We start from the raw sequence: 23,528 nt of genomic DNA, 5'->3' as shown, positions 1-23,528 counted from the left end.
TCGCCATCCACTTCAGCTTCAACTTTTTCAGCACCCAATTAACATTCTCCTTTTGTCTAATTGGAACTTCGCCAACCACTAAAGTGCTTTTAATTCTCAAGACCACCCCTCCATTTAGTTTTTTTACGAACGATAAACTTTCTGAAAGCTTCAACACATAGCAGAGCTTTATCCGCAACTTATGTAATATTAAGCGTGGATAAGGTGTTGCCTAACCACCTCGCATGCGTCATCCATTCTGCGTGTAATCTTAAGAATGTTGATAGCATGAATGGGATGGGAATGGGAAGTAAGGTTGGGAATCATGTTCAATGCACTTGTAATAACATGAAGTAACGTTTTTGCCATTTACTAGCAGACTGTGCAAGGTGTATGTCGGTGAAGGTGTAACGTGTTACAATACGCAGTCGTACGTTGATAACCTGAAAGTGTATAAATAAAATGACTTGTTATCTACAAGGTGTTTAAATTATCAGTAATTGTCATGTGCATGTGAATATGTTTTATATGGATCGGGCGACTTTCAATCTTCGGAAAGGTATTTTTTTATTTTACTTCATCCTATTAATTTTGCAAATTGATAGCCGCGGTATTGATTTTTGAATTACATAGTCCGAAAGGTATTATTTTTCGAGGACATCAGTAGGTGACTTTAATTCGGATTATGTGGATTAGATTATTGTATTTTTCAAGTATGACGTCGCAAGTTTTACGTTAAATTTTTCCGAAAGAATTTGAATAAATTAGTCTTGGACTTCTTAAGCATTTGGTGCGTGGGCGTGCGATTGACCTTTCTCGCGCTGTCATTTCTTGAGCGGAAATAATTTGAGGAATTTGCAATATATACAGGGTGATCCTGGAACCACTCTATTTTTTGTATCCTTGGTATGAAAAATAGGGATTTTCCACGTTTTCCCTGGAAATGCCCACCGACCAGCCAATTTTTTCATCGAAAGCGTAATTTTCAGCACCATTAGGAAGTCACTTTTCTGCTGATTTGTGGTCCTATCCACATTTGTTTTTGTAAGTATTCAAGTAACAACTAGCTGAGGTGTTGGGGCTTCAAATTGTAAATCACAAAATCATAAAATTTTCTCGCATTCTTCGAGATAACCGATCGTTTGTTTCCATTTACATTGTTAAAATTAAGGTGTATCATTTTATGTCACCCATTGAAGAGAAAGGAGGTGCATTTGTCAACAAAGCATTTAATAATTTTAATTTTTAATGAGGCAATTGTCGCGCTTTTGCGGTAACTTCTTGCATAATTGAAGAAATTTAATTAAATAATTTTTACCAAACCGTTTGAGATTCGTTAATAAGTCGTTTTTTTGTGTTTTAAGTGTAAAAAGCTGATGTAACGTGAAATGGTTACCGAGAAAACATAAATAATAATTATCCATCATATATTTGAAAAAAAATTAATAATACCTTCTTACTTCGCGACATTTATTTATCTTGTACAGAATTTTTTAGGCTTACAAGTGAGAGGTAATTTAACTTCTAGCGAAGCGAAGACGGTACAACCTATAATTTATTCAATTATTTATTATGCCTTCTCTTAAACGTATTCGCACGTAATTAGTCTTGTATATGGCAAGGATGTTGTTTAATTGACAAAAACATCTCATTTAAATTTAACTCAGACGCCTTTTCCAATTATTTCCTGTACGAGTTTGGTCGATTGGAAATTGTTACTGAATTTTTCACCAGTCTCATCCTGTCTTAATTAATAATAATTACACTGAAATCAATTTTTACTTCGTATCATTTCCAATTATTTACTTGCTCCACTAGAAATTTCTTTGAATACCACATTGAATTTCCCATACTGGGAACATCTGCTGATTGAAATTGATCAGTTTTCTCATTAGTGAGATTCTCATGAATGTAACGGTGTTTATTAGAACACACAGCATCTCCCGTTCTGGGCTTCATTATCATCAGTATCAGTCCAGAGGTCAATACTTCTTAAAAATGGCCTACACTTGACTTCTCCTGATTTCTTTGTGATTTCGTCCAACTCCCTCTTATTTCCTTGTAATTTTGTCTAAAATCTCCAGATTTTCTTGTGTTTTTGTCCAACTTCCCCTTATTTCTTTGTGATTTCATAAAAGTTCCCTTGATTTCGTCTTACTTCTTCTTATTTGTTTGTTATTTTGTAAAACTTGCTCTGATTTCATATTGATTGTCCGTAATGTCTTAATGATTTTCTTGTGATTTTCTATTGATTGCTTGTGAATTCGTTCGAACTCTACTTATTTCCTTGTAATTTCGTCTAGTTTTCGTCCAACTGCCCTTTATTTCTTTGTGATTTCATAAAACTTTCCCTGATTTCCTTGAGATTTCGTCTAACTTCCCCTTATTTCCTTTTATTTCGTAAAACTTTCCCTGATTTCCTTGTGTTTTCGTCCAACTTTTCCTCATTTCTTTGTGTTTTCATAAAACTGTTCCTGAATTTCTTGTGATTTCGTCTAAACTCTACTTATTTCCTTGTAACTTCGTCTAAACTCTCCTGATATCTTTGTGTTTTCGTCCAACTTCCTCTTATTTCTTTGTGGTTTCATAAAACTTCCCCTGATTTCGTTGAGATTTTTTCCAACTTCCTCTTATTTGTTTGTTATTTCGTAAAACTTTCCCTTATTTCCTATTGATCGCCCCTAATGTTTTAATGATTTTCTTGTGATTTTCTATTGATTTCTCCTGATTTCCCAAGTCTGATTCCCTGATTTCCCAGAGAGGTTACCCCTCGGTATCCGTAGAGTATAGTTAAACCACATAGTTCCGTATGTAAAATTTATTTCAGAACAAATTTTGTTATAATTTTTAAATTTCTTTCGCAAACGCTTTCTTTGAAGTCTCTTGATAAGATCTGTGTCTAGACCCGACTAATCAAATCCATTACCATGAACAATGTAAGTACATGAATAAAATGAGGATGAAAAAGAAAGTGCAATAAATCCATTTTGGAATAAATTCCTCGCAAGTAGCAACGTTTAAATCTTCTCCGTCAGTCACGGTTGGCCTAAACCACATTCACATAAGTTTCATTAAATCCCCTCGAAACCACTAAAAAATAAAAGTCAATGCAAATGCAGTCAGCAGACGCATCCATTTGTAGCATTTACTGAACATGTAAATTTTAAAATGCATTGTTTACACTCTAGTTGCCACCGCAGCACTAAATTTTACGTAATTTTCTTGCATAAAACGACCGAAAACGAAAGTCATATTTCGCGCCTGATTTCATGATCGGTTATCGCATCTCTCGGTGTTGGTGCTTTTTTAGATTTAGATTATTTAAGATTCTTATTGAAAATTTTGTAGGTTTCAAGGCGAGACATCTGCTGAGATCTCATGGGGCAATGTATGTCGCGTAAGGCCGCAGGTGCATTTGCAGCTTCTGCAGCCGCGGCTCATAACAGACCCACCAAAATGCAGGTACGTCTATTTTTTTAAGATGCGCGTTCTCCTTTCGCCTAACAATAGATCAGATAAAGCTGTACTGTTGCAGCACCTGTAATTTAACTGTGTCATTGTCGATTAAATCATCCTCTATTTTTTCACCTATATTTAATACTGTTATAGTATTCAAGTGGATAATGAGTGGATTGTTAGTCGTGCGAGAGTTTGAAGATTTTTTTATGATACATTTTGATTAATGGCGATTAGGGAGCGTAACGAGCACGATTGTGATTAAAGTAGGACGAAATCTTTGGTAAATGAGAAACATTATGTCACGAATCTTTCAAAAGGGGCATACATTAGAAACAGAGTAACAGTACTGTGAAATTGAGCTTTAGATTGAAATTGTGTGGTTCTGGAAGTTAGTTTGTGGAGAACACAAATTCAATTTTCAGGCTAATGGAAATTGTACAAAGAGGTGGAAATAACCACAGACCTTTAATAACATCTCAGTCTCTCTCACGAGTTGTGTCTAGAATAATAAGGATATCACCTTTTTTGATTATCCTTGGAGGCGTTTAAAATGGCATTGAGTGACATTACAAAGTTTCTAAGTGAGGTACAGACTTTTAGTCTTTTTATCTAAAATCTCCTTAAAATATTTAGCAATAAAAAACGACCCAGATACACCAGAGATTATGAAAAAATATCTCTGGAATTTCCCTGTCTCTATAGAACACCTGGTACAATCGTTTTATGAATTATGTCTTACAATAGCAATAGAACCAGAACCTGTTTGTGATTGTGGATAGAAGTGAAATATTAAAGTTGAATATCTAATACAGTCACGATTTGCTGATTTTGTGACTAATAATTTCATTCTTCATTTGCTTCGTCGTCAGGAAATAGAGACATAATTTAATGTCGGATTTTAATATAGAGTTAATTAATGCTGGTTATAAATTGATAAGACTTAATTAAGAACTTCGACTTGTATAGTTTCTTTGCATAATGATTATGCACTTCTCAACCTCAGTCGTTATTAGAAAACATGCATTTACTGAAAATGTTTTCAGAAGCATATTTTAAGATTGTAAACCCCATTTTTCCCGCACAGATTTTTTTAAACTCTTGCAATTACTGCGAAATATCAAACAAGTCACATTTGTCAAATTGTGATCATCAATAAATTAGCTTGTTTTTTGTTTTTTTTTTATCGACAGTATAGATCAAATCATGTCATTTATTTTGAATTGGTCATTTTGGGGTAAAATTTCTTCTAAATTTGGAAGGTTTACGGCAAAGTTTGAAGGATTTATGTATGAAATTGTACCACGAAGGAGTGTTTGCTTGTTAAAATACCCTTTATTTTCATCCAATATTCATAATTGGCATGTATTCATTACAACTTATTCCTTTCAAATCTTGATTTCTAAAATTGGTTCTCTGTAAATCGGTAAATTCTTTGCAGGATAAATGGGATGTATATAGGTGCTCTCATGTCGCAACTTTTATATCTTCCAAACCCTAAACTCTCTCATATTCATTTTTTTCAAAATCCAAATTCTCAGAACCTTGGAATTTTCCAAAGTTTTTATTTTTGATTGACCGAAATTTTAATTTCACATTCTTAATTTTGGATCAAAATGGTTCCAAATAGTAAATGCCGAATTCTCATTTTTATCTAAAAATGATTATTTTATTAGACGATTCTTTAAAATTCTTCTAACTCAATAAAATAACAATTTTTGAAAAGACAGAAACTGGTGAACATATTTCGACTAATCTTAATTAATTATTATTGTTTAGAAGTATTCTTATTACATTTGCGGCCGTTCCAATTAAAATTTTTCCCAATTAAATTGCATAAATATTATGAAATTACGGGTCATTATATTATAACGATTGCAAAACTCCCAGAGATATTTCTTATAATAACAATATTCTAAACATTATGCAAACAAATTTAATCCTAATTCACTGTTCTGCTTTTAAAATTACATTATTCAACGTGTGAGAATAATAAACTGGAATTAGTTTATAAACGCGAGCGTGGGATTATTGTCAGATCCGGAACATCTGATAATCTTTTTATCTTTTATACAGTGAAGTTTTCTAGTTACGTGAGCTCACAACGATAACTGCTGAAGTTTGGAGACATAATCTCTGTAAGACTTTTTAAATTAGCAATTAAGGGGAATGAAATTAGCTGTCGGTGAAATTAAATTCACAAAATAGAGATAAACATATCAAACCTTTCAGTTTTGGAGTACTTTTTTCGATTTTAAAAAATTTAACGGGTTTTCTTATAGTTTCTCTAATTTAGAAACTGGTTATGAGTATTAATGAGATTAAAATTTAATAATAAGTAAACCCAACAGTGAAGTGTCGCATATCTCAAAGGAAATCTTTTAAAATTAAGTTTCGCGACCAGCAGGATGCGTCTCAACCTAATTTGTTCGAAAAAAGCTGCTTATTATTTTCGGTCGATTAGCTTCGGTGAAATGAACAAATTTACACTGTTTTTGTATTGGACAGTTGGTTTGCGACTAAATATTTGTTATTATCATTACTGTTTTACACCTTTTCAAGGTAGTAACTCTTACTAATAGAGCACAGATTTGAAGAACGATAAGTAAAACGCAAAGGCCAGAAAAAGTAACCTTGTAACATTTCGAACTGTCTCTAAAATCAATTTCTTGAACGATATTACTTCTGCAGTTGAAGCATTGACGTTAAATTTTATATCGGTTGCCTCATGACTCCCATCGCAATCGTTTCTGTATTTTAAATGCACATGTTTTTGGGAATGAACAGGCGATATAATATTCAGCTCAGGTTGTAGCTACTTGAAGTATGTACAACGAAATGTAATGATAATCCTGTAATCTTCGTATTTACTAAAATATTCTCAACAAAAGTTCGTTGTAAAACTCTCGGAATTTTATTATCTACGCAGCGGAATGAAAGTAACATTGAACTTTTTATAAAAAGTAATTTCTTGTAAAAACCTGCTTTATCACATCAAGGTAGTAGTTTTATTAATGGACTTCTTTAGCGAGCTGAAGATAAATACCGAGTGAAAGTAGAAGTATTTAGACATTTTGGGAACATGAGAAGAACGAACAATACAAAAGAATGTATAATTGAGCACGAAGATCATCCCAGCACGTATAAATATTAAATTCTATTGTTTGAAAAATGCCTGGGAAACAAATAAATACACGGATAAGCGTTTTCCTGATTTTCCAAAGGGATTTCCACACGGCGCATGACGTTGCGGCGCCGCATTGCCTTTAAAACTCCGATCAATTTCGGGTTTTGAGACGCTACTCCAACGCATAATACGAATTAAATGTTGTGAATCACCGTTCTGCATGACCGGTAAATTGTATGAAACTAATTGAAAGGAGTGAATTTATTTGGTGATGGCTTTTTTATGGTAGGAAATGGACAGTTTCGGCAATCTCCTCATGGACGAATGTCCACCTGATTTACAGGTAAGATTCTAAATGTCACTCTAACATGCCATTTCACAAAAATAGAAAACTCTTCTACGGTCAATGTCAATTAGAACGAACCTACCAATGTAATGAGATGTACAGGAGGTACAGTTATGCATGTTCTTCGAATGTCCCGTTCAAAAGACCGATCACTATATTTATTATGCATCTTGTAGGTTACACGAACTTGTTTTTTTGTACCGTTTCTGCAGATACACGGATTTCGGAGCGACAGTTCTACATTGCGTGCAGGATTATGATTTAGGCTCCATAATTTTCTTTATTAGCGAAATGTTTCGCTTCACTTGGTTGCGGCAAATTCATGCTAATTTCGGCAATGAAATTTTTTCAAGTTCACATGCTAGTGAAAGCGGAAGCTTAATTTAATATTTTTGTTTTTGCCAGCTTCAAATGTGGTGGCGTTGAAATTAGTTTTAATATGATCCAACGACTGTTATTTCGCGCAATTATGTACTTATTGAATTGAGCGCTCTTTGCTTGAATTATAATAATTATTTTAATTAATGGCCCGAAAACCTGCTTTATTTGTAGTCGTTTCACTTGATGGATTTCCTATGATTCTATGCAAAACGGTTTATTACCGGTTGTTTTGTAAGCTGGAGGAGCTGTAAATCTTGAATTATGTAGAAGTGAACTTGCCATCTGCTGGTGCATTTGCATAGGGAGCTTTGAACACAAATTTCTAATCTCGCATTATCAATTTTAATGTGGAAAATATTTACAAAGCGTTGGCGTCTGAAGAACGAGCAAACGCAATAAATATTTTTCCAGTCACAGAAGAAAATGTGAAAGGCACGATAATATCTCAGCTGTCATCGTCTTGAGAAAATTCACTGAACAGTGGTGGTTCTTCATTATCCATCTCATTGTTTGTTAATTTCTTTCCGCAAATAATAGAAATAATTGCTCTAGTATATCAGTATGAACGTGAGAATTGTTGTAATTACAACCAATTAAAGACAATAATTAGAATGAAAAAATGAAATCGATAAAGACCGACTTTTGGTTATCAAAAATTCGCACTCTACTTGATCGATATGTTTGATTAGAAATTAGAGAGCAGAAACACTGTTCATTAAGTTCCCTCAAAGCCTCATTAGCGTCAATGTTCGAACATGATTTAATTTGGCGTTTCCTTAAAAGAAAAAGACGCCGACCTCATTACGAGCATGTAAAAATAAATAACCCGATAAATGATAAGTCTATTTGTATGCTGCGGGGGACACGTGGAATGAAAGTAAATATTCTAAATATCGCTTACTTTTTTCATATCAGTTTGTTTCAATGGACTTAATTATACGCGCGATGACGTTTATAACTCAGTCTGGGGCCTCCGTCAACAGCCGCGGAAATTAAAACAGCAGGTTACCTTTTAATCAGCGATGCAATTGCAAATTCTCGCTCCTTTCATGCATTATTGTGAGAAAAGAATAGTCAACAGTTAGCTTTTGCGCAAAAATTGAAAGACTATTGAATAACTGCTCGCTTTAACTGTTTTCTTCATGGTCGTTGAAATAAATTTCCAACTTGTTTGAATGTTCCTGAGCCTCCACCGGTGATTTATCTCTTTTAACCCAAAGCAACCAATATTATGATTTGATTTATGACTGTAGACAATGCGTTCAGTATAATTACAAAATAAATAATAAAGTAAGACAGTTCCATTCATTTTCTGAGCTGGGAAGGGGTTGTTGACTCGGAAAATGTGGAACAAAAAGCAGGAAATGAAAGATTAATCTTTCATAACTGGACAGTCAGGAGCAAGAATGTATCAGATGAAGGATCTGAATACACTGAATTTTTTACGAGTCTACTATAAATGTTGGAAGAGACTGCCGATAACGTCTGGAAAGAACTTGCAAGCAAAATTCGAAATAATCACTGCAAAGCTCAGACCGGCTCCAACAATGCAATCAATATTGAAAGCGACTAAATTATCCGTAAAAATGACACAGACATAGCTTTCTTCACAGCAATGCATTACCAACAGTAGCCAACGCCCCGAGCACATTTCTGCACTTAATTAAATTGGTACGGTTATAATTTTATTGCATAAACGGCAGGAACTAGACATTGTAAACAAGAGCAAAAGACAGTTTTGCAGATTAAACTGTAAGATTTAGATTTTTTTATTTTGGGATTATACTTCCCACATAATTTTATTCAAGAGCTTAAAATCTTAGTTTATAGCTTCTTAAGGACGTTAAATCCGTTCCTATTGTACATATATCCAAATATTGTTTTAGGATGTCTGTTTCAAATGTGGCAACTAAGCTGATTCTCACTGAACAAGAGTTTGGTTTTCATTATATACCTAAAGTTAATTAGAGACCATTCTTCAGTTACAAAGCGTTTGCACTGACATTAAATTATTTCATTACGCCTTGTGGTGAATTGGCGTGTAATTATTAGCTTCAGCATAAATGAAAATAGAATAAGCAAAATGAAGCTTCGTTTCGTACAAAACGTGATTCTAGGATACTCATAAATTGAAAAATGAAACATATTAGAACGTCTGTTTGTGTTTTCCATTTTCGCTGCTTTTAGTACTTAATTCTGTTTCATAACACATATTTTAATTTATATTAAAAAAGTCTCGAAACCAAGCACGATATTATTATTTTCTCAAAAAGCAGCTAGCGCAAATAATGATCGGTTTCAGGAAACAACTTTTACACTCGCATTACCTGAGTTCTCCACCGCCACAGTTACAAATCTTGCAGTTACTAAGCGCTGGTGGACAGTACCTCATTGTTCTGTCCCAATCCCAACCTCGCTCATATGCAATTCTAATAAACTCAGAATTAATCTACCTCGAAGCTGCAATGTAAATTTACTTTAAATTTCATTGCGGCACTGCACCGTCTGTCTAATAATAGCTAATGAAAATTGCTTCTATTCTCCCTGAAGTCATTGTGACCATACAATAACAAATAATTTTCTTTCAGAGCCCCGGCGACGATGAGAAAGACGTCTCTAAAAAACCGTCGCTTTACTCAAAAGGCGTCGCGACGTCTTTTGGTTTTCGGCGGCGTCCCACTACTGCTCCGTCGATTGCATCGAATTCGAATGCAGCTCGGCGACTTGCCAACACGGATATCATAGACAGGAATGGCAACGGGCATAGTGACACTGAACCACTTACTTCAAATATAGCGCCTACAGCGAGATCCACGCCTAGATTGATGCCGCCGAAGAAGGAGGGCATTGCTACAAGAGTTAATCGGTTCGGTTTTCGACAACCCCAAGTTAACAGACTTCATAAAGTTTCCGATTTGAATAACGCCCCGCTTGAGTTTTGTAATAATAATGTTGCCAAAGTTAAGACCAACTCGGTGAACCAAGCGAAGCTCAAAGGGGTGGTGGTGGATAGCAACAAGAACAGGATGACGAAGACTGGAATTAACTCGCCGCAGGTAATCAGTGCGTGTGTTGATTGAGGAAATTGATTGATTTGTTGATTTTTTGTGGGGTTAATTGTGGTGTGACAAAAATTAGAGAGTTGAGTGTTTTTAGTTTTTAAATACTTCCGTTGTCCTTTATTTGTGCACGTTACGTGTTTTTGCATATTTTTATAATACTGACACTTAATTGAGTTGTGACTTATAGTAGCTTTGTTGCGAAGAAGTCAATGGACAACCGGAACGACAGCAAATCGAAGAAAAGCCCGAAAAATTCTGCGGCTGAAGATGATTTTGTTCAATTTCTTTCAAACTTTCACTCTCCAAATTAAGCTGTCAGATCCGAGATACATTTTTTATGGTTTTGCAACAAAGGAACGAACTTAAATTACATAAAAAGAGCTAAATAAAACTGAAAGAATTATCTTTGATAAAAAGTGGTTCTGTTTTTTGTACGAGACAATATTCATCCAATTAAGGAGAAAATTCCAATCTCCTGGACGATTTGAATTTAAATTACCTCCATTTACACACAGAAACAAAACATATGTTGATGAAGACACTTTTTGTCCAATTTCTTTGAACCGTGAATGTCACCTTTCACAATCAAAAATGTGTTGAACTACAGTTTCGCTGTTCGATTTTTAGGCCGAAAAATACATGCTTCAATCAACGCAACTTCCTCGTCCCGAACCCATCCGTGTCATTGAGACAAAAACCGCCAAAACATTAGCAAACAACAATAGACGAATCGCTTATCATGAAGACTCTTCAAAGGAAGGATCGCTGACTGAAGATTCAGGAGTAGGTAGCCAAATTAGTGCTGACATTCCAGGCGTGGAACGCTTGAACTCGTCACCCACTTACGGTGCCAGAAGGATTTTCCACAAACGAAACCTTGAAATCATTAAGTCTGGGAATACCTTTGATGTCCGTGATTTCGATGACATCTCCGAAAGTTGCGCTCCTTTGCCTCAGCTGCCTAGCGCTTTTACCACAGTTGCGGAGAACTCACGAGGGTACGTAACTCAACAATTTTCTTTCTCTGAGTCTGAAACTTTTGTTGCAGGAATTTCTACACTGCTGGTTTTGTCCGGGAGAAAGCTAGAGAGTACCAAAGACACCTGGACAACGACAATCGGAGAAAAATATCAGTGACGTCGTCAGAAGGGTACAGTGACGCCGAAGAAGAGAAAACCTTCAGAGATAAGTTTAAGAGTGAGAAAACCTTCATAAAGCCCAGCGCGCACAAGTTTTTGAAGAATAAAACGGAGCTGAAGGACGACTCGAGTCCGCCGAGTTCCGATGAACATGAATGGGCACATGGGGGCGAAGCCATGGCCGATGAACTTAGTTTCTCCATTAGCTCAAGCGATGAGAGTAAAGAAAAAGACCAAACTCCTGTAAATATCACAAACATGGCGAATCTCACAGCGACTTTCCACTGTTTGATGAGCACTTCTCTTAACTCCCCGAAACCGGATATCAAAAGTATGCTCCTGACAATAGAAGATCCAAAATTTGCTGCCGTTGCCGCCGCTAGCAACACAAGTTTACTCCTCGAGGACGAAACTTCACCAGTGGACAGTCTGATCAGTTGTTCTGAATCTGAGGAAATACTCAAGAGGAAGATCAATCGAAGTTCCTCTAATTCCAAAGATATCAACGAGAAGTTGACACCTCCCAGTCCTGGTACTCCGACTAACATTTCGAATTCGTTGTCGTTGTCAGATGGGAAAGACGACTTTTTGATTGATGATGAGATCGCTGATCAGCCTGCGCTAGTCTTTGAAGATACTCTTATTGCAAACAATGAAAATTTCAGTATTTCTCAAAACTCTGAAAGTACAAATACTATGGTGGATTCAACTCCGAAGCCAAAACGACGTAGTTTTTTGAGCGTGGAAGGAAGTCCTCTTTCGATAAGAAAGAAGAAGTGTCTGCAGAGCAGAACTGGGTCTTTGGACACGTTGTCGCCTTGCGAAAGCATCGCCAGTGATGATCTCATGATGGATTATGATTATAGCCAAAGTAGTGGTTTGGAGGATGATAGGTAAACTAATGAGAAGTTCTGGAATCGACATATCGATTTTGCTTTTAGGAACGACAGTCATCACCATGGCTTCTCCTCGTTGGACGAGACAATAAGAAAAGTCGAAGCGGATGATTGTTCGGGGGGATTAAGGGATTGGGCTAGTTTGCTAGGAAATTACACCGCCGACAAGAACATGCGAAGGTGAGTCATTGATTAATATTGACGGCTTATTAAAGATAAACAACAGACAGGACGCGTTTCTACTTGTTCCAGGTAGTGCATTTTATTTTTGGAGCGCTTCCGTTTTTAACTTCCTCTATAAAAATACGAGCAGATGGTAATGATGGTTAATTGTGTGCAACAGTTGATTGATGCTTCCAGAGAATGTATAGCGTGTGTAAATAACTTCAAAGATAGGCTTGTTTCTATTTAAACAACAAAGTAACCATCGTTTCGTAAAGCACTTAAAACCTCTTGGAATGAAAGTTGTTGTTTATAGCACCTTAATTTATACTAAATTGTCTAAATATCCGTAAAAAGTAATGAAGATGGTGGTAATTATAACAAATTAACTTCCGTGCGTGTTTCCATTTTCCTGTCAACGAATGTTTTCTTTCTCACATTCGTCGTTTTTCTTCACTTCCACGTTATTTTATTTATCCGCGTTTTACTTGTAATTACGGATATTCTGTCCCTCATAGTTTCATATTTCCGTTTTGTAAACTGTATTTCTCGTTGGAGTTTTTCCCACGAGTTGATTTCCCATTTGTGGTTGCTTCTCGTACACTTCAGTGCTTGTGTAGTGTGTACACGTGGTACAAGTATCGTTTACGAAAAGTGGATTCATTACGTCTGCTTGTAGAATCTTAAGATTATAATAATTGGGAAATTTAGAAGAGAAAATTTATTTTTTCAAACTGCTACTGTAGAATTTGTTAATCTTTTTAAAAATAGACTCATCTAAGACAATATGCCAAGTGTAGTCCGTAATGTTTGTATCAACAAACAGATGAGCGAAATAATTGGACGTTTGGAGTGACACGAAATTTATCTTCTAAAAATATGGTCCAAGTAATAGAATAACAGTAAATAGTAACACAAGATTTTAAACAAAAATTGCCTCGTTACGTAGAGAATAAATGGTATTTTGATTATTTTTGTTAAAATTCTAGTTCAAATTATGTAGATCAAACACTTCTGAAGCAAAGAATTTAGATTTCCAATTAATTATTTTTATTTTGGTTCAGTATTTTCAATAAATGTTAGAAATTAATGTTGGAAGTTTGGGTCGTAAAAAGGTGAAAATCTAAAAAGAAATTGGTTTCTAATTTTAATACTCCTACATTATAATATTATAAAATAATTTATACGGATTTAATAACAATAAAAATGGATTTTTTTTAAGTTTTAATAATTTTACAACCCAAAATACAGAAACAGATTTGTAGTTACATCTTGAATAAATAAAATGAATTTTTTGGTTGGTTTAAAATAATGAAATTATGGAAAATTTGTCGTAATGCTTATGAAATTGTGTTTATAAGTATTAACGTCTCAAAATTTCTTTGTTTTAGATTGGAAATTATTAAAATTGTTGAATTTACTAAACATTTTAGGATTCTATCAAAAAGTACTTCCTTATTTTCTTTTAAATTTAATTTTCCACTTTTAAAATTAAAATTTTGCAGTACAGATCACCAAATTTCAAAATTTTAAAAGAGGACTTTCTGTAGTTTTTCTTGAATTTTTTGTGATTCCGAGAAGCTCTAGGATTCTAGAGGATTTTTTATTTATTACTCTGTAGGATGCTCTAAAGCTTGGGAAATTTTAGCTGTAGCAGATTGCAGCTTTTAAAATTTTGATTTTGTTTAATTTTGCAGGATTTTTGCTTCTAAATTAAAACAAAAATAGGTTTTTATAGTTATTTTTCGTTTCTTAAATTTTTAGATTAACGATACAAAATCTACCTTTTAGAGATCACATTCAAGCTACTGAAACTGATAAACTTAACTGAAAAATGTTTGAAGTTTTAAAAAAGAATTACAGGCTTTAATTTTTTGTACTGTTTGGATTCTACCTATATAGTATTTGGAATTTATAGAATTTTTGGAATCTATGAGTTTTTTGGAGCCAGCTTTTAGATTCTTCGCATTATTAGAGTATTTTTAAACGCTTTGAATTATTATTATTAATATTCAGACAGAATTTTGTACTTTTTTTGGACAACCCGGAACTTTTTGATTCTTTACAGTTTTATTTTGCGGCGTTTTCTTGAGACTGGCTGGAAACCTATTGTTATTATTATTATATTATAGATACTCAATAGGTATAACCTAAAATTTCAATATAATATTTAGTTCATGCGAAAAACGTAAATGTTTAATTATTTAGATAAGCTAGTTTTTAAGTTTCTAACTATTATGCACGCACTTTTAATTAAATTATGATTTCTCAGATTAAAATCTTTTCATTAAAATCCAGTAAACACTTCCGCAAAAGTAAAAACCTTTGGCCCAGTTTGTATTTTCATACCCTCGAAATTAGCCATCTAAAAAGCAAAGTGTAAAACTGTATTTCAAGTTGATAAATGCACATATTTACTCAAAAGCCTGTTTGCAATTCATTGTGCTTTCTGTTGTCATAACGTGATAAAAGAAAAATGATGTAACACACAAAAACGAGTCAGCTTTATCTCTAAAAATAGGAACTTGAACAAACAGTAACAAAATTTCTGGTTGAATGCAGTTTAAACTCCAGCAAAATTCAATTAAAAGTTTACAAACTTGCAAGCCGCACTTTCAATGTTTTTTTGTTGGTGTTGATTTAATCTTGACATGTTATTTTCGGTTAGCAAATTGGTGTTTCGAGACTGAATTTTAATTTGATCAAACAAAGCACACGTTACAAGTTGTAATTCCTGTGATTATGTGCTATGAATGTAGTTTATTAAAGTAGATACAGAACTAAAATTAGACGTTCGTGTGCGCTGTTAGTTGGTGCATTATGTTCATACTCAAATTTCTTAAGTTTAAAGTGTTGCCTATACTTAATCATGGTAGTACCAATTTGTTTATTACATTTTTGTTAACAAACTCTTTTGGGATTTATTTCGGCGAGAATTAACTAATGAACACCGTAATTACAATTAGATTTGCCATTATCCAAATTACCCTCTATAATTCTGGGCGTGGAATTGATCTTTTAATTTTTCGTAAAAACCTCCACTCACTTTTGCATTATTTCACTTTTATTTCATATGGCACTTGACACTCCTCTCCGCTCCTTAACACGTCTTGTTATTAATTGAACTTTATAGTTAATTACAGTGCAACCTATCCAATAAATCATTTCACTTTGCTGCAAATTGAGTAATTCTCACGGCGTCAAGAGGCTGATAAATTACATCCTAGTTAAACTTTTTACACTTTTTATTGTTGAAATTAATAAACATGTCGTGTGAAATGTAATGTTTTCGCAACACGACTAAAATTCTATTATTTTCTCATATTGGTTCCATGGATTAGGTCTTGTAACTATCTAATTTAACCCACATTTCTGAGGAAACATACATCACAAAAACAGCCGTCAAAGACGTCGGAAAGAACGTGCTTGGAATTCGTTCTCACCTGATTAAATCAGCTGTCGGTTCTGACGATGATTTAGAATAATGTTGTTTTAACTTTCCCTGTTTGTTTTATCAACCAGTTACCTAGGTGTCGTTATCAGCAATGTGGGCAATTACAACACTCCGATAACGAGCCTACGATTCTAAAAATTGTGCTAAACGTATTGTATTTTCGTTCCTTTCTATTTTTTGGTAGTTTACCCGCCCACTGTCTACCCATTTATCTTCCTACACAGTACAGAATCTAAAGAATCGTTCCGCGCTCTAACTTTTATGCATTTCCCGTTCAAATACTGGCAACACAGCAGGAATATACCTGCCAACGATGACAGGTGAACCAGTTACAGTACTGTTACGTTCGTGGTATATTCGTCGACAACAAAGGGCAACGTTTTACGAAATGATTGGCGCTCGTGATATCTAATCATCGTCAACGAAATGTGCGGAAAATGTGATAGAACTAGACGAAAGCAGTGTTAGTTAAGTTCGTGATGAACAATCTCACCAAAGGACAAAAAGACAAAGGGAATCAGTTGAGATCTGCAGGAACTTTGCTTTATCAGAATGGGTAATGTTCGATTTATGTAACACGAGTTTTAGAATGAAAGTTGCACATCGATAATTTTGTGAAATTGATTGTTTTATACGAGGTAAATTGTTAAATAAAGAATTACTGGACCGAAGTTCCTTGGCTTTCACTCACAATTAAACAATAACTTGAGATGGTTTAGAGATGTTTGCATGTTCGTAGTGGTGAATTATAAAAGAAAATTGAAAAATCCGTGAGTAATAAAATAAGTTTGCCGTTATCTGAGATTTCGTCGTTTAATAATGTCGTTGCCGTGGTAGGTACCTGATATTGATTGTGAGGTCATAGTTTTATGAACTTTTACTTAAAATAAAACGTTCGGGGAACAATATTGCGACTTTTTTAATTTCAACAAACGTGGGGGTTACCAGAATAGACCCAACTACTGCCAAATTTTCCGTGGAAATCTTTCAAAGATTATGGCACTGATTCAACTGGTGTGACTCTCAATTTTGTTGCCGTGGCCCTGAAGCCACATTTATATAATTGCTGTTATTGATTCTCATTTCCGGAGTATTTTTTATCATAGTTATCTTATCTTCTAATTAGATTTTGCATTTAATTAGGATCGAACGATGACTCAATATTGTGGCTTTGGGCAAAATTTGCAAAAAGGCGGAAGCACAAAACCACCATTATAAACGTTAGAACAGGTCATTAAATTGAGAATAAAATTATTTTGCCGTGTCAAATGCTCAATGTAGCTTAATTTGATTCGTAATTTTATTACCTAAATAAAATGAAGAAATAGCGCGCTAGCTAGGTAATTAAATTACTAATTATAATTACTTTTAATCGCATATCGAAGTTTCAAAAAAATGTTCTCGTTACGAAGCTACGTCGTGCATATAACCCATTTTTATTCTAATGTAAAATTACAATAATAAGTCCGTAAATTAATCTCTCTTGAAAAAACTCGTCTTTATTACGTGTTCTGTTTATTCCTTCCGGTCTTGTGAAATACTAACTTCCTATTTTTGTGTTATAAACAATACTAGATACTCTCTTTGGTTTAATTGTTGTTGTGATCTTAGCGCAACATGCGTTATTTTAGAGAGGTGTTGAAGGTAATAGCAAGTGTTTCTCGCTTCTAGTTTATTTTGAAAAAGTCACAAGTGAGGTATTTTGTTGGTTACAAATTTGAGAAATCGAAACCCTTTTTGCTTTGTCAAATATTGCAGAAAATATGTTTGTTGAGGATTAATACAGTAGATTCTCGATAATTTGAACCTCGATAACTTGAATTTCTCTAAGTTTTTTCTCGGTCCCCTCGATTTTTCTCCATAATTGAAAAATTTCAATGCATTTTGGGCCCCTCGGTAATTTGAAGTGGAATCGAGAACTTTTTCGACACACTCTAAGATGTGAATTTTTCCTTCAGAACTCTCGTTAATTTTTTTCTCGCATGGGGGTGTTCAAGAAAAACAGAAAACTTTTGAAGAAGTAATTCTTAAAAATTCCGTTGCCGTTTCAAAATTGGGTTTTACATTTTTGAGTTCCGTCTTTAAATAAAGGGTTCTTGGACGTTTCGTCATAACATAAATCTGTTTTATCAGAAGAATTGATAGCTTACAAAACATTAGTTTTACGATGTTTTTTAAAAGTGGAGTTAGTTAATTTCACGCTCTCTTCTGTGATTGGTTTGTTATTTGTTTATTTTGACTATTGTCTGTTTCAATGAAATTTATTGGATTAAATCCAATGGTCCATGGTCTTGACAATAATTATCAAAAATACAATTTATTCCCAAACACCAAATTTGCTTTTATGGACAATCTCATTCTGCCTGTATTAGTCTGCTTTCATAAATTTGTACTGATTTTATGTTTTTGTCACTGATGCGCCATGAACTCTAGAAAGAACAATAAATGTCTTTCAATTCATCAAAATTTATCAAAATCTGTAGAGAACAAAATTTGAAAATATAATGTAACGAAACAGCTGGATATTTTAGCATCCACATTATCGATGGTTTTGAAAAATAAAGATATAGATAGCTAGGAACATAAATAAAATAAACTTTTAATCAAACTCTCGTTCATTTGAATGTTCTTCTTGTTTTCTCTGGCTTATTTGAATCACACTGTATTTTGAACTCTCAATAATTTGAACTTCTTTTCTGGTCCCTTGAGTTTCAAGTTTCGAGAGTCGATTGTAGTAAGTTTAAATTGTCGCTGTTAATATAATAATCATAAATCTCTTCTGTAATTTGGAAAAATTATCTCAAGCAACTTCACACGGTCGAGAGAACTTTTGACAGACTATTTCACGAAGAAGTTTCTACCATGACAGCGCTGATATTAGTTTTAACAAGTTCCGGAATTAAAAAATAAACTTGGACTTCTAGGATTTTACTGGATAATTTGCTTGTTGATCAGAATTCAAATTTTAGTTTGATCTTACATGGAAAATGTAATTAAATGTATCTCTATTGAACAACAATCGCGAATCGATAATTGCAATATAGTGCAATATTAAAAAAATAATCTAAATTCAGAAGATACAAAGAAACATACATTTTTCAAACGATGAAAAATGATATTGGTTGCTTTCAAATATCTAAACTAGCGATGAGTATTACAGCTCGTTGAAAAAGAAATTTAATTTTCTTTTCAATAGAGATTCTAACAATTTCTAGTTCATAGGAAATAAACTTTTATGTAACATCTCCAATTTTATATAAATTTCTTTAAAATCGGTTTCATAATAAAATAACATCACCAGTACGAAAAACTTTTGTAGAAGAAAATTTTTAATTAATTCTTTGCAACGTTCGCTATAATTTTGCTAGTAATTCAATTATTTCCAACAAAGGAATATTTTCCGTGGGAATTCCAACTTTGTTTTTTCCTAAGATGTTACTGTAGTTATAATTAAATAAAATTGTCCGGAATTTCATAAGCATATAGAAACCGTTAATTTTTGCTTAAATAAATGTTAGACAAACTAATTTTTATTGTAATTGTTGAAATAAAGACATTAAGAAACCACAGCAAAGTCGGTCTGACGGAAGTGGTGTCTAAAGCCACATCACGAAACGTCTCGGTCGCAGTTATTACCGTAATAGTTCCATTATCCCAATAATAATTGCATTTATCCTTCAATTTGTCCGTAATTTTGTAAGATTTTAAAAAAGTTCACTTATACTCTCGGCGACTTGTTAAGTGGCAATGACCATAAAATAAACGATTTGTTAGCAAAGAGGGCTACAAAATTTTATGCAATATCGGATTTTCCCGTCGTAACGATTTTGTCGATCTAGGCAATTAATTGGTTTAGCTGAAGACTATTAAAAAAATGAAATGTAAACGCGAAGATGAATAGATAAACTGAGCGTTTTCTGCGCTTAAAAATCTAATTAATTTGCTAAATTCAGATTTTTCTAATAATTATAATACGCAGTGTGATAAAGCATGTCCAATTATCTTCCTATCGAACCGTAAACTGAAAATTAAGACACTTCCGCTCTTTCCACCAGCATTTTCTTATTTGAATACTTATCGACTGCGCATCATTAATTTTATCGAACAAACTGCCGAGCTTGCGCATGTTGTTTCTCTTTCAACTGAATACATTATCAATAAGCGGCACATATCTGCACTGTTAACAACCCTAGGACCTTAAAAATCGACCAAAAATGCGTGTTAACTCCAGTGCCAGTCCGTTGACAAAAAAACCAACGCGAAAAATCCTTAAAATTGACAATACCGAAACTTAACACGTAGTTCCGCTTAGTCTTCGCTGTGACTGGTTTTATTTGAAGGAAAAGCAACCCAGTTTCTCTCCGAACGCTATGTGACGCGTTTTTAGCTCCAAAGTTCTTTTTGTCAACGAAAGTTTGTGATTCATGTGCCTCATCACTCATATTTTCTCCAATAAATTCTATGAAAATGGTCCAACCTCTATTTTTGCTATACTGCTGTGAATTATGAAGAATGTAGTTATAAAAACTAATCGGACTACAGAACTTAGATGTAGTCGGGCGCTGGGTGCTAAAACCGATGTGCAAGAGAAATTTTGCAAGAGTGCGACCACTACGCCTACAGCCTCGCCAAAACCTGCCAGAGCTAATTTAGGGTAGGCTTCTTGTAATTTAGAAGAAGAGTTATTGGGAGTGTGGGTTGAAAAATGTTGCCTGTCGTGTGGGCACGGGTTTGTGCTGTTAGCTAAATTCTTCAACTTTAATTAACCTGATTGTTAAGAACGTTTCATTGCTCCATGACTCATAATTCAGGTGGATAATTCGTTCCAAATTAGGTGTTTAAGCGCTCTGATAACCACTTCTTGTCGCCTTTGACATTGTAATCGAACTAGAGCATAGTATTTGCCTACAAGTCACTGAATTTTGTTGTTTAATTCCAGTAACGCGAGCAAGGCAGCTCGCCTTTTGTGGTCCAGAACTGGCACACCAAACTCCGTACCAGACTCCCCCAAGTCAGTAGACAGTAAATCAACTGCCAGATCTCGCCATTCGGTCACTAGCAGCCCCCTTCGTCTCTCCCGAGCATTACCTCATTCAGCAGGTTACGACTCCGACGACTCCATCAGGTTGGACCGAGCGAACCACTCAGCAATGAAACAGGATATTATGAGCATCAAAACCATGCTTCTCAAGCTCAGACGCGTTTTAAACGAGGTACCCTTTCTTTTCTTTTATAGTTTATTTCACGTTTTATTTTTATTTTGGTGTCGTCTTTTCATTTTCATTTTTTGCATGTTTCATTGTAATCATCCAGCAGCCAGACGAAGATATTGTGTTGAGGGTAAGTCTGTTGTTTTTGCGTTCAAAGTCGAGGAAATTATAATATTTTTACTTATCTGACATTTTATTACAGTCTGAAACTCACATTCCATTTGATGGTCAGTTAGCTCTGACAAATGGTCTCTTCAATGGCCTATGCTCTTCGGGAGACGACGCACAAAACGATGATGAGAGCCGATTAGAACTCGCTGAATTAAGGAGGCAAGTTCTGTTCTTGCAAGGACAATTAGAAGATAAGGAGAAGACTGTGTTAGATCTGCAAGAACAGATGATTAAGTTGAGTAGTGAGAATTACACGTCTAATTCAGCGCCGGCTTCTACTGTTGCGTCGGAAAATAACACTTGCAATGCTGCCACACAGACTGAAAGGGTATTGAGGTTTTTACACAACATTGCGAGTTTTTATCTCCGGTTTTTGCAGATTCGTCCAATATCAGCTGGTCCTTCCTTATTTAACGGCTCGCCGACTGAAAGTGGTAATGCTGGATCTCTAGTCAGGTAAATTTTTTGTTTATTATCGCGAAAAAGTTAATTGTTTCACATTTAACGACGTTTCTGCAGGTAACTTTACTTGGTCCGACTTTCATTTTCACTAACTTTCTAATCTTTTTGTGCTGCTTTTTTCTCGGACACAGCTTTAGGATTGGGAAGGTAGTGTTAGCTGATCTCTTATTTGGTGTGATTGTTTTGTGTGCTGTTAATTTATTGTGCCTTCTTAATATTTTGTATTCTTGTAGTTCCTGTTATTTCATTGAAGAGTCTTAAATATTTTTATAATAGTTTTTACACTCGGTGCTTAACACGTTCATTTCGGCCTTAACTTGTTGAATATTTTTATATAAAAATAAGTGTCCATATCCAAAACTTGTAATCGTATATTTAAATGTTTCATGCTGCCTGTAGCAATTTCGGGTAAGATACATGTTGTTATTTGTCCACGGCATCTGGGTAATAAGATGTCAAAAACTTGTAATACTAAGAAAGTTTGGAGAACACGTATGAACACAGGTGGAGGTGGTGTCAGTCAACGTCTTCCCCATCTGTTTGAGCAACACAAAAATTCATTTCGACATTTACATACCACCTGTGTTTCGACCTCAAATGAAAAATGTTATTACCACTAGCACGTGTTTTCTTGTTGCAGTGCGAATGAAACTTCACAACAAAGAAGATCTCGTCCTACTCCCCAAACCGATCCCCCAACGAAGAAGCCCTCTTCAAGATTGTGGCGGAAACCTGGGGAGCCTCCATCTCCTCAACGTTACACCGGTCATACATCATCAATTCCACGTCGTGCAAATAGTCGGACTAGAACGCCTTCTTTACCATCGTGATATTTAGTATTTATTGCTTTTTATTTAGAAGAACCTGAGTCGTGAAGAAGTATGTACTTATTTATTAAACCAATGTGAGACTTGATAGATTTTATTTTTCATAACGGTTCAGCGTGAGAATTCGGTGTATACTTCTTCAGATTTTTACATGATTTTTGTAAATAATTTTGTATGTACTTAAGACTAAGCATTTTTGACTGTGATTTTGTTGTGTTATTGAAAATAGAGTTATGTAGTCTTGCTTTCGTCTGATGCTTATGTTCTTCAGTTTTCGTTTCATCCAGGAAGGTGTGGTAACTCACTGTTAAACTTGAAATTTGATCTAATAACTTAATAACAGATATCTGTATAATTAGACAAAATATAATCTAATGTTTAAAATTTTAACGACTTTCTTTCAAATGTTTTCTTTCCTTGGCAATATTTGCATAACTAAAATTAGGTGATATTCGAAATTTATTTATTGTTACTCCTTACTAAGTATTACTAGTGTAAAATAGAAGATGTATTATTTATGTAAGAATAAAGAAATGAAATAAAAACTCTGCGTTTTTCTACCGTCAGTAGTTTCCCGTAATTCATTAAAAACCGTAATTGCATTAAACGTTTTGTACTGAAAAGTGAATAGTTTTAAATCAATACTAAACTTACAAATGGAATTAAAGTCGATTACTGAGTATTTGGGTCAAACGATTTACTTTGTAAACCTATCTGTTAATTGACAAAAAACTGCCAACATTTCCTGGTTGCTCTGGCTAATAAACTCCAAATAATAGTGGTTTGCACTTTTCGTAACTGTTCGTCCACTACGTAATTTACTGGGTTAAAATGCGGGTTTGTGGGGCTTTAGAGC

General features: G+C 34.4%; 1 protein-coding gene across 8 annotated transcripts; it reads left to right on the top strand.

Annotated features, from left to right (window-relative positions):
• Positions 1-225: 225 nt before the first annotated feature.
• LOC148173093 (uncharacterized) lies at positions 226-23,217 on the top strand. 8 transcript variants are annotated; one of them, XR_015770233.1, is made up of 13 exons: positions 226-538; positions 969-1,023; positions 3,328-3,441; positions 9,878-10,345; positions 10,979-11,349; positions 11,400-12,383; positions 12,432-12,566; positions 20,942-21,215; positions 21,316-21,342; positions 21,415-21,711; positions 21,763-21,839; positions 21,977-22,253; positions 22,486-22,576. XR_015770233.1 is itself a non-coding variant. In XM_088038472.1 (12 exons), the coding sequence occupies exons 3-12, from the start codon at positions 3,358-3,360 to the stop codon at positions 22,673-22,675; spliced, it is 2,904 nt and encodes a 967-aa protein (XP_087894598.1). In that variant the 5' UTR covers positions 228-538; positions 969-1,023; positions 3,328-3,357; the 3' UTR covers positions 22,676-23,217. The 8 variants fall into 8 exon arrangements, 7 of the variants coding, with proteins under 7 accessions (XP_087894598.1, XP_087894596.1, XP_087894597.1 ...); XM_088038472.1 differs by lacking the exon at positions 21,977-22,253 and having other exon boundaries at positions 228-538; positions 21,319-21,342; positions 22,486-23,217; XM_088038470.1 differs by lacking the exon at positions 21,977-22,253 and having other exon boundaries at positions 229-538; positions 22,486-23,217.
• Positions 23,218-23,528: the final 311 nt, after the last annotated feature.

This window comes from Gnatocerus cornutus, chromosome 6 (assembly GCF_029298725.1).
Source record: "Gnatocerus cornutus isolate USDA-ARS CGAHR chromosome 6, icGnaCorn1.1, whole genome shotgun sequence".
In the NCBI taxonomy this organism is placed as follows: domain Eukaryota; kingdom Metazoa; phylum Arthropoda; class Insecta; order Coleoptera; family Tenebrionidae; genus Gnatocerus; species Gnatocerus cornutus.
This window is presented reverse-complemented; position numbering and strand designations above follow the sequence as displayed.

Coding starts and splice junctions, on each gene's coding strand:
- LOC148173093 (XM_088038471.1), top strand. CDS start 3,358: ATGGGGCAATGTATGTCGCGTAAGGCCGCAGGTGCATTTGCAGCTTCT. Junction 21,216..21,315: donor TCAGACGCGTTTTAAACGAG/GTACCCTTTCTT, acceptor GTAATCATCCAG/CAGCCAGACGAAGATATTGT. Junction 21,343..21,414: donor ACGAAGATATTGTGTTGAGG/GTAAGTCTGTTG, acceptor ATTTTATTACAG/TCTGAAACTCACATTCCATT.